The sequence below is a fragment of the Necator americanus genome, chromosome I, assembly GCF_031761385.1.
Source record: "Necator americanus strain Aroian chromosome I, whole genome shotgun sequence".
Lineage (NCBI taxonomy): Eukaryota > Metazoa > Nematoda > Chromadorea > Rhabditida > Ancylostomatidae > Necator > Necator americanus.
The window spans coordinates 5,017,987-5,029,746 of record NC_087371.1 but is presented as its reverse complement, the minus strand read 5'-3'; the positions used below and the strand labels follow the sequence as shown (position 1 = coordinate 5,029,746).

The following is an 11,760-nucleotide window of genomic DNA, read 5'->3' as shown; positions in this document are numbered from 1 at the left end:
TATACCAGTATTTAATCCCGGTTCAAATTGTTACAAGTCAACAATGAATGTCTCATCTGCTAGTGTGCCTCGTGCGCATCGCCATCATAATCATCATCATCGCCATTCACAGCAGCAACCAGTAGCTTTACTCGGGTCCCCGGGTCCCGCATCTGCTCCCGCAACACCGAAGAGTAGACAAGAGGTAGGATTAGTGCGTATACCACTGAATATATCATATAGTACAGGATATTTCTTACTGCCAAGTGTAATTCAGGGTTCTCGACGTCCAGCCCGTCGTCCGATCTCATTCAACTCGAAGATTGGTTCTAGCCCGTGCTATGCTGGTTCAAAATTCAGCGACTCGCCTACTGCACGCGCTATCCCACTTCCACCTACAGAATGGATCTATGAGGTAAACCGTCACAACAATCATTATTCGAGCTTTTCGAATATCTACTGCTCAACTTTAGGCCTACAATTCTCAATCAGACACCAGCTCAATGAGCAGTGGGTCTTTCGTGGGAGCAAACAGTGACGTGGAAACGAGCTCAATCTGTTCAAGTGCACCATCGTTGAGCGATGTTGTGGAGGTGTCTGTTTTGCCTACTACACCACAAAAGTCCTCGCTTCGTCCACCTTCTGGAATGCGTGTACATCCTCTTCGTCTCATCGCTGCAGTCGCTGCATCATAAGGTAAGGCAAGTTTGAAAGACGAATGATGGGGTCATTTCCATAGTAGCATTGGAAACTTATTAGCGAGCGTAACACTTTCAATTCAATGACGTCTGTAAGGCTACGATCAAAAAGGTTTTAGGATGAGGAAATGCTCGGTGTGCAGCGCACAAAAATACACATTAAATTAAGGGTATCTTTTTGGAGTCTTTTGAGTTTATCGAATTAAGAGGCAGTGATTGAGAACATGAGAAAGTGATCCTTGTTCGAACTCTTTTAGTTGGAGTTGGGATCTAGATTTGAATCAAAAACCAAGTGAAAATTGTAGCGCTCACGAAACCTCAACGTTTCCGATTTCATTCCGTTTCCGATTTCCACTTCTTTCCGATTTTGCTAACTCAAATGGACAAAATAATTTAAGAAGTCTGAAGAAGTCATGTTTTATTGGGAAAAATTAGCTTAGTGGAGAATATATTGAATGCAAGAAGTATCAGCTTAGAAAACGACATACGCGGGCAGTCGTAACTTTTGGAATGAGATGCTCGTGAGGAAATCCTATTTCCGTCATGTTCTGGACCTTGACCTTAGTCTATCAGAAAGCTTTAACTTTGCAGAATTTTGATGTTTGTTACACTTTCAGTTGGGATTGACTAATGTAATAACTTTCAGGCATTCCTGAGGATCAAATGGCATGGCCATGTCCTCCTACATCATGTAGAAAATGCGTACGACACCGAATATTTCGCTTCGCCACATTTTTTTTTTGCTCGCCGCTTAGCGGCATACCCGTAATTTTCTATTTTTCTATATTATCGATCTTCAGTATCCAGTATAACTCCTAACGTTAGTGTATTCTGCCCAAGTTTCTGTTTTTGTATCAAGTAATCGAATCTGTAGCCTAGTCCCATATGCAATTTTTGTGTATGGTGGTTAGGCCGTTAGAGCAGTTTATTCTTTTATAATTGTTTTGTAACTTGTTTGTTTCTTTTTTTCTTTTTTTGCTGTTGTTCGTATAACGTTGTATGTGATTCTGTGCATAACGAAGGTGTTTGTGCGTGGCAACTTTTTTAGCCTCGCCCACCTTCAAATTGCCAAACCACTCCCGTATTTGTGGCAAGACGATCCGAATAGGTCGTCATGTCATGCATATCAGAAGTGGTTCTCTCATACTTCGGGTCAGTAAGCGAGTGTCCTGGCGACGATTCCTTTCTCATTTTTCATGGATCATTCGGCATGATGCTCGAGCGTAGTTTAGCGACACTTGCTCGCTGGGTGTCGTTTTTACTACGCGTTCACCAACAGAAACCTCTTTTTTGCTTTCTCTTATTGCATTGCATTGTACGACTCCTGTGAAGCAGTCGGGTTTTGTGATTTCTTTTTCTCTCATGTTCACACACGTTTCTGTGTTCAGTTCAGGTGTTGCCTCTAGTGCAGTTGTATATATCTTTCGGAGCTCGTCAGATGAGTTGGTGATGCTGGATGCGATGTCGGACTGGTTGTAGGATCGAGACTCATAATATTTGCCGATGACGTGAATATCCGACATCGTTCAGAGTCACTAACGCTCAGAGCTCGTCGAGTGACGTGTACGCTCGCGCGCATTATGGAGCACGCTCGAGTTGTAGATAGTGTGTGTGCTGTTGTATTCGTGAAGCATATTTGGTCTGATAGACTTCTATCTCATCGTTGTGAAAGCGTTCATGTTTGAGTGGTGATGAGTGAGCAACATTCTCACTCTGACGCTCCATGCATGGGCGACAACGCAGCGACAATCCGTCTCAAAATATTCTGCCGATATCTCTGTAGTTTCCCTCTCCACCCACATCGAGATCGATCTTGTACATAGTGATATGTCGTCGTACACGTCTCACGCTAGCTTATTTCTCTTCATTTTCATTTTTCATATATTTTCCGTTGTTGGCTCGCGCACGGTTTAGTCTCGTCCTCGTGTTTTTTGCACGAGGCAGACCATTACCACGGGTCTCATGGTCCTGTTTTCGCTCGCGTGTACGCGAACGATATCCATCTTTTCCATCTCTTTACGCCCTATAGAACTCGATCGCTATAGTTACTCACAATACCAACATACCAGCATTCTAACACGTACTGTCTCTTTAGTTGTGATTCGGGTGCTCGTATGCTTGTTTGTTTCTCTTCTTTATTCTCTGCGTTTATAAGTTTAAACATCAAATACGCGTGCCGAGTCGTTTCTTAGCGCCTTATTAGAGTCCGTGTATACGATCGAGTCCTTTTCTGTTTGATATAGTATGTGCTAGTCATATACTGGTTAATTATCGTTAAGTGACGTCATTAATGAGATCTATCGTCACTGGAATTCTTGTTTAAATAACATCCACTGAGATTGTAGATTTTTTGGCCCATCTCTGTTTAAGATCATCATTATATCGTTACATTACGCTTGTTGTGTACGCTATAGTTGAGATGACGGTCTTTTTTCCTACAATCGCCCTGAACTGATCGTGATTCTTCTGGTTCTTTTAACAGTTTTTTGTATGTGGATCCTCAATATTTTCTAACAGAACCTCGTTAAGTGTCGGTATTATATTGTCAGTTGATAATGGTTTATTTGTTGGATGATCAAAACAAACGTTAATAGAATGATCAACAATGGCAAGAGTAATAAAGAATCAAGATCATGTGTTGTGTGATATCCATGGTCGTTGACTAGTACTGGGATGATCCGCAGGTACGAATGCGGCAAATATTAGCTGAAACTGGTGCAGTTGAACTTGTAAAACAGCTTTATTGAATCAGATATATTTGAAATGGTGTTTGATATGAGCAGTGGTTTCTACGCGTGAAAAGTCATTCAGTTCGCCATCAAATTGTGCAACTGTTCAATTAGTTTGTATACAAGTACTGAAGATGACGATGCCCAAAAAGTTTGGATGAACATACGTGTCCTTAGCACCTTCCACTTCAACACACTGGGAAAGTGAATACAGAACACAAAAGTCCTATATTGCGCTGGTACTTTTCGTATGCTTCGGCTTCGGGAAATTCATAATGGAAATGCCAACGTAGAGTAGCAAAGACAAACAAAAAAAAGATGATTCATAAAGCAACGCCAATATCAATAATTACCTGATTGTACTCGTTCCGCACTGGATCGGACCATGGCACTAGAATCCCAGGTAGAATAGGTTCAGCAGTAATTTTAAACAACCGTTTCGGCTGCTTATTACACAGCTGGAGACGAATTCGTAGACGTGTCGCTAAAAAATATTTTTGTAATCTGAATGAACAGGTTTTAGTACCTAGTTGTTCATACAACAACAACAAAAAAAAGTTAATTTCTCGACTAGAAAATACCTACTTATTCCGCTGATAGGTACCGAACCCAGCTAGATCACATACTTTAAAACACATACTTAAAAAAAAATAGATGAATTGAATTGGATTTTTAAAAGAGAATTCGTAAAAAGTCGTTACTCAAAATTCGTTCACATTAAGCAATAAGAGGTTAAAATTTCATGATTTTGACACCAGGCGTAGCCTAGATATCAAATTAACATTTGGACTCTGTGTCTCCAAACATTTAATGATCTTTTCTGTTTACAATTATGAGACTACAGAGTGAAAACCAACTGAAACTCAGCGCAGTTGCGCAAGAGGCTGCGATCGAGGTACCGATCAGGCCGATTGCACCAAACAGAAGTCACCCTCGATCGCAATCACTGGCTCCAGCACACCACTTCGAGCGCTTTTATCCAACTGCACCAGGCTTCAGGTCGTTTTGAATCGACTACAACCATTGTTGCTCATTTAACGGGATCACAGGCACTGAAAACCTTGGCCCACAGTGAACGCAACAACGGATAGTACCACCAGACAGGGCGGGATGAATGAGAAAGCCTCTAATTCTTATTTTCTGGATGCTGTTCACGCGATCCTTGGTTCAGAAAGACGATAGCGACTTGATTTAATATTTCTTCCAGTCGAACCACTAGATACATTAATTTCCAAATCTTCCTTTTTTTTGCCACTATGTGGTATTTCTAAAGAACGAACTTTGCAATGCACCGGATACTTCTGGAATGGAAAACTCCGAAATGAAATGTTCGTTCGATTTTGAGAAATAGAAATATTGCGTGCTTATCGAAGTTTCTGACCGTTGAGTTCTGGAGGTAAACCATGCTTGAAAGAAATGCTTCCGACAAAATCATGTGGATCACTTGGAATTAGTACGAGTTGCGCTGTATCATTTCAATCCAAGGTGGCATTACTCGAAAAAAGTTGCACTCTAGGGTCAAACGGAATGAACCACGGTGCAGTTGCATAAACAGCTGCGTTCGAAGCGGATGAAGAGAGCGGTTGGAATTGGGGTGGGAGCATTGCGAACTGCAGCGATGGATGGTGGTAGCAAGTGTTCCACCACGATCCTAACCGCTACGCTCCATGGCGCCGTTTCGAGCGCAGCCGCTTACGCCGCGCTTACGTCCTGGTGCCCATGTTCGATTGTCCTTGAATCTTGTCATGTTGAATACGCAGTTTTTTTTATATTGATTTTTATTTCTGCTTAATATTGTTGATGAATCATTGAGATTGATTTAGTGTGCGAGTTTACAGTGTAGGAGATCACGACACAATCACGTGATGTGCTCATGCGTGTACAACTCGTGAAGAGTCGCACCCTAATGCACTTGATTTCACTTTCACAATCACTTTTTGGATCAGTTTGAAATTTTGGTGGGATTTGCTGCTGCGTTTTTCTTTACTTAGCTCCAACTGTCACAATCCGTGAAACATTTAAGGGGGTATTTCTATGCGCGTGTTCCTTTCAAGAATTGCAAAAAAGGGAATTATGTCAAGTCAGTATCGAATTCAGGGATGAGACCATAACCGTGCCCAAGGTTCTGTGCAGAGTATGGGACCCAGATGACATTTGAGTAGTGAAAAAGGCGCTAGAAATGAGCCACAGGACACAAGCTAGTTAATGAAGCTTGAAAATAAAAGTGTAGCAAGAAACCGTGGTAGCCTATAGTAGGGTCAAAACGACATGAAATACGTACGCAATTGCGTACGCGGCTTCTTTCGAGGCGCTTCGGTGGAACGTAGTGGCTAGGAGCGTGGTGAAATCCTTGCTGGCAAAACCCATCGCTGCAGTTGGCGACGGGCCCACCTCGGTTCCAACTGCTGCCTCCACAGCGCCGTTTCGAGCGCGTACGCTAATGCACATCAACTACACTCGTGTTTCATGTCGTATTGTCCCGACTATACCGTATAGCGTGTTGGACTGACGTATTTCCGTCGATTTTCGACAGAAACCCTCCATAGTTTCCCTTTTTTGCATTTTTTCTTTCTACGTTTTTTTTTTGTGTGCATCGGGACCCGGATTTATTATGCCTCGGTACATGAAAGATGATGAAGATATGCCTTAAACCACAATATCCACAGATTACGAATAAACGATCACTTGAAAACCTGGAAATGAGGCAGTTTTTCTTTCAAACCAATCTTCTCTACATCTTATTCATTTCCTGCCCGTATCGTCTGCTTCTTTTTTTCGTTTTTCCTTCATTTTTCCGCTTCACTAAATGGAAAGGATCATTTGGATAGAATCTTGCAGCGCAATGTGTGGATATTGCTGATTGAGCGCACCAAGTTGCATGTACCGAAGCAATCTATCTCTGGATCACATAACTCACAGAAATGGAACTGATACCTTTGAGCACATCATGTGGGTATTTCGGTCTTCTGAGCAAACAGCTCAAGTGCTATCAACACACATTTACAAGCAGTTTAAACGGCGATTATTAGGAGATAAGACGATTTTTCACCCAGGTGACCGATTTTATCGCCATGAGAAGAAAAAAAAAAAACGCTGCGAGTGCGTACAGAATAACAACAGAAAAACCGAAACAATAACTTGATATTTAGAGAACTGATCTTGAGAAAACCAACGTGTATTTTCTAGCCTATCCTGCAGTTCATCAGATATCTTGACCGATTGCAACTGAAGCAGCGTCTCTGCGAGGTTGTGGCGGAGGCGGCACAGTTCCGGTTCAGCTAGGTTCTTTCTAAAAAGGACCTAACTAAAGTGCAGAATTTCCTTAATACAAAAATAAAGCACTTTACATAGTCCTATTGTAGAAAGTTGGTGTCCGCCGGAATTCTACTCGAAACGAAATCAAAGCTTCACCGGTTCTGTCCTCAATCGAAACTGCAAAGTAAGAATGAACCGGGAAAGAAAAATAAGTGTGATTTTGTCCTATTCAGCATACGGATATTTACAAAGGAAACGTAGAAAATAGCAGAGAAAGGGTGCGTGTAGCGCAGTCGGTAGGGGGTTCAGATGTACACGATCGATGGTTCGAAACAACACTAGTGCCAGTCGAGGCTTTCATCTCTACGGATTCGATAAATTGTTACCAGACTTGTCTGGGAGGATTAAAACACCGATACAAATCCCAAGCGGATTGATGCGCCAGACTTTACTTTTTAGAATTTCAAAATAGCAGAAGTTCAAGGGAAACCAATAAAGACCATCCTGATAATCTTCTTTCAGCTAGCGTCATTTCGAATCTAGCAAAAGCCTGCATAACAGCCAAAAACTTAGAGAATTTATGATAAACGACACGATATGATTTATGATAAACGATTTACGATAACGAGGGTATCATTGATATTCTAGCCCTACCGAAGTGACAGCTAGAAAAGAAGCTATTTTAAAATGCGTCACGTTCATGCAATAAATCAAGTTAACAGAGAATTAAACTTAAAATGCAAACCTTCATATTTCTCCAGATTATGTTTCTGCATCGCTTGATTAGCCAAATGCGCAGACCGTTGGCAGTATCTTATAACTCGTTCGTCGAGACATGTCTGAAAACGTCATGGAAATTATTCCAGAAACTACTAGCTATGCATAGCAGTATTTATTCACTTATATAGACTATAACATTATCGTTCAGTTATAAAACTCCAAGAAATCAGAGTTCCTGTTGAGACCAATTTCCACCAAATTTTCCAGATCGTAAAATTTAGTTTACTCTATTTTTTTTAGAATAATTTTAATCTATTTTTACATACAATATTTTTCAAGCCGTTCCTATTCCTGGCTCACTTTTTGCAATAGCAGTCATATGTTCAGCAATTATTGTGACCCTTCCGATTCTTACGACTTTTCCGAACAACCAAAAACTACGGCCGACATCGGCAAACAAAACTTCTCATTGCAAAAATCACCTTTGGTCGCTCCTGTAAATACAAAGCTGAAACCAGCTAGAAAGCGCGAAAAAGATAAACGAACGAGCACTTTCAAGGTTGAGCGCTGCCGCAAATGTGACTGAAGTGACACAGTGTATATCACAACCAATTTTAAAGGGCTTCCATTCTGCGACCGCGGACCGCGCAGCATATTTAAGAACAGTTTTTTGAATGTGAATCCTTATACTTTACATTCACAAGTGCTCAATATGTGGATTTCTTAGCGCACAGCGTACATTCAAGCAGTAGTGGGATTCATTCTATCCTTGAGTATCCATTTCTTTCATTACCACAATCATTTATATTGTTTATGCGGTTTTCCACTTTATTCACATTTTCCTAAAAGATGGGAAAAAATTATAGGGAGCGAGATTTGTGGGCCTCACTGTCCAAGAGTATGAAGCGAAATTCCAAATACATTTACCTTTACCGTTAATCGATTGTTGAGGAAGTATGTGGTTAAAATATAAACGGACATGCAGCAGGTGCCACTCCGGTGGCACCCCGCCCTGTTGGAAAAACGACTGTATGCTACTGCACAAGCACATAGTCTTGTTGCACTTCCAGATCCTACCTTCCCATGAGTTTTTTCGGAAAAAAAAACTATCTGAAACCAAAAAGTTATCGATACATGGGTATTGACGGGAGCACCCATCTATATCGATAACTTTGAAGCGGTCTGATAAGTTGTGATAGATAATTAGGTAATTTCAGAAGGTTGTAACTAATAGCATACGTAGAAATTAAGAAAATGACATGTGAAATTCTGAAAATGGCGAATTTATGGTCTAGTTAACAATGATTCGCCTCACCAATCGAACCAAAGACATTACAGACGCAAAATTTATTTCCGAGCAATGATGCTGTAAATTCTATTGAAATTTTCACGTCATAGGGAACATTACAGGCTTGAAAAATGCACCATTTCGCACAAATTCACAAGTTCTTCTCATCAAATTATATGATTCAGTTCAAAGACAACTTCATTAGCACTACACTTCTCAGCTATGTTAAATGTTATTCTCTCCTCTCGTTTCAATAAATCATTCAGCTCATCCAAGACAAAAAAAGAAATAAAGAACCTCTTACAGATTTGTCTGCTTTTTCATGAGGAAAGTATGAACCCAATCGCTATTCTTCTTGTGTTGTGTTTTATATATCAATGAGGACAGCTGCGACCTCGTCAACTCGCAGCCAGCCACCTGCTGCGCCGCACTGGTTCACCCTTCGGGACAAGCCGATTTGGATGATCCTAAGACGGTCTTCAGTCTGCTAAGCCCGAGCAGTTGGGCTCATAGCGAGGAATATGGAATATAGGATGAATGCAACAACCACTTTTTTTATAATAGTATATTATAGTATTATATTATTACAGTACATTATAGTGTTTTACAGTCAGAATGTTTTAAGCGCTTTTAAAAGCGCAAGTGAATGAAATAGTTGATATAGGCGAACAGAAAAGGAATGACATACTTTTATGCAATTACGTGCTGCGTCCCGCAGACTGACCGGTTAAATATACAGACATCAGCAAGCGTATAGTTGGGTCAAAACGACATGAAGCACGGAAAGTTGCGTAAGCGGCTGCGCACTCGAAGCGGTGCGGTGGAGACAGTGGTTGGAATCGAGGTGGGACCGTGGCATACCGCAGAGATGGGTGGCGGTAGCGAGGATCCTTACACGATCGCAACCACTACGCTCCACCGCGCCATGCTTCGAGCGCAGCCGCTTACGCAACTGTCCGTGCTTCATGTCGTTTTTACCCAACTATAGCTACAATGTGATGACAATAAAACACAATGTCGGCGTACTTAGTGTGATAGCATCGTCACGAAATTTGCTTGTTTTTAAGCGCTATTTTTAAAGAGAATTAAATTGTATTGAACAGAAGCATGTAGGAGATAAGACCACAATTACAGTGAGAATGAGTTTAACGTTTGACGTTTGAAAGCAAATTAAGATAAGTACATTCTTTGACGATGTTATTCTTGAGCTTTTCAGAAAAATAGCAGAAACCACATCGCAGTCAACATGTCATGTCATCATAGCCGTTTTTCTTATCGTGATAACCTGTAATAGAGAAAAACGAGAATAGGACGCAGATATCGCTTCAACGAACTAATGGATCAGAGCCATGAGCCACAGGATACCCGGCGATATCAAAAGCACTGTAGGGAAACCAGGGACCTCATAATAACAACTTGACCTTTACAGGACCCTTTAAGAAAAACACGATACTCTTTCCGATTCTCACAGGAAGGGAAGCCACTGAATAACTTCCTTCGAAACAAACGGAAAAATTCCTAGCGCCCACTTGATCGAATTGACGACTAACGGGAGCATGGTGATACAGGTGAACGTTTAGTTGGCTAGTTTGCTATTCATAGTTACTTCAAATCCATAATTATCCGAATTCCATCTAGTTCTTTTATTCCATGCTCAGAAAAAAGTGCACTACGTTTGACAAGTATTTTCTCGTGATTTCTGTGCTTCCCCAAATTATGAGGGCTAGTCGATGCGTGCCCTCACAATTTGGGGAAGGACAGAAATCTGGTATGTTGGTAGTATGTTGTTCCAAATTTAACAAAACATTTAATAGCAGAAAAGGATCCCGAATCAACCGAATCAATCACACTTACCTTCGCCGTTACTACTCCTCCATAAGAATATTCACGGAACTCCCCAGGAGAATAGCCACCAAACCGGTACAATACCGTGTGTGCCATAATAACTAGGAACTCGCTCACATCCTCGCACACTTCTGGAGAACAAACATTTCAATACGAACCAGAAATGTATCAAGCAATAGAAACACCCAACAAGTACTTGAGATTAGGACGTAAAATATGAAAATTTGCATGATCAAGTGAAAAACATCAACAGGCGATTAACTGTGATCCTGCACACCAAATGTAAGAAATGATAAATTAATCAATCCGCTTGGGATGCACTACGACGCTCACTTCAATTCAGAACCTCTAACCTCTGCACTACACCCGCCCTCCAGCAAATGTAAAGTATGAGAATCATGATGTGGGCGCTTCATCGTTGCTTCACGTAAGCAATGTTCTTGAGTAGTTCCAGTTTTGCAATAGGTCACTGATTCTTTTAAAAATTTAGTTTTTCTTTATTTTCGAAGAAATATTTGACTTTAAAAAAAGGGGAGGTGTAGCGCAGTCGGTTAGAGGTTCCTGCATCGATCGGAGGTTCGAATCCGCCCAACTGCTCACCAAGCCTTTCATCACTCCGGAGTCGATAAATTGGTGCCAGACTTGTCTGGGAGGATAAAAACACTGACTTGACACATCGGCCGCCTTCTAAGTCACTGTTTAGGCCGCTCACACGTTCGTAAACCTCAAACGATTCTGTATTGAACATGATAGCGTATCTCAAGTGGATTAATTAACCCCAAGCACTTTATCTTTATTTGATTTTTCATCTAATTTCTCCCGAACGATTACCGTGGATTCCAAAGTGAAAAAAACTAGATTATTCTCGTTCACGTACATGACGCAATCGGTATAGCTGCTGTCACACTGACACTGACACTGACGAGAAAATTGTCGTATCCTACACTTCCGCAACTTACCAACTAAAATTTTCCGCGGCACGTTCCCAACATCTATGGTCTTCGGCATGGTACTCATCTAAGAATTCTTTCTACACACACACGAAAACAACCTCGAAATAAACTTTACCTTAGATGCATCAGCAAAAAGCTCTTTGTTGACTTAACTTAAACCATTAATAATTCACATATTTAATAATGAATAATTAAACGTGACAACATAGTTGTTAAAAAAAGGACGAGATACTGAGGGACACGAATACGGCGACACAAAATCGCGCCAACAACTCAACAGCAGAACAACATTA

General features: G+C 41.0%; 3 protein-coding genes across 4 annotated transcripts; 1 reads left to right on the top strand and 2 right to left on the bottom strand.

The window, feature by feature from the left end:
* Positions 1-43: 43 nt before the first annotated feature.
* Positions 44-1,446, top strand: RB195_004531 (uncharacterized protein; the record flags this gene model as incomplete). Of its 2 annotated transcripts, XM_064182408.1 has the most annotated exons (5): positions 44-184; positions 257-394; positions 453-572; positions 661-675; positions 1,324-1,446. In XM_064182408.1, the coding sequence occupies 5 exons, from the start codon at positions 44-46 to the stop codon at positions 1,444-1,446; spliced, it is 537 nt and encodes a 178-aa protein (XP_064033674.1). The 2 variants fall into 2 exon arrangements, with proteins under 2 accessions (XP_064033674.1, XP_064033675.1); XM_064182407.1 differs by lacking the exon at positions 1,324-1,446 and having other exon boundaries at positions 453-674.
* Positions 1,447-1,864: 418 nt separating this feature from the next.
* Positions 1,865-2,200, bottom strand: RB195_004530 (uncharacterized protein; the record flags this gene model as incomplete). Its single annotated transcript, XM_064182406.1, has 1 exon — positions 1,865-2,200. One exon carries the CDS (start codon positions 2,198-2,200, stop codon positions 1,865-1,867), a length of 336 nt encoding a protein of 111 aa, XP_064033673.1.
* A 1,108-nt stretch (positions 2,201-3,308) lies between these two features.
* Positions 3,309-11,531, bottom strand: RB195_004529 (uncharacterized protein; the record flags this gene model as incomplete). Its single annotated transcript, XM_013444519.2, has 7 exons — positions 3,309-3,383; positions 3,760-3,890; positions 6,580-6,695; positions 6,754-6,838; positions 7,407-7,500; positions 10,524-10,645; positions 11,474-11,531. The coding sequence occupies 7 exons, from the start codon at positions 11,529-11,531 to the stop codon at positions 3,309-3,311; spliced, it is 681 nt and encodes a 226-aa protein (XP_013299973.2).
* Positions 11,532-11,760: the final 229 nt, after the last annotated feature.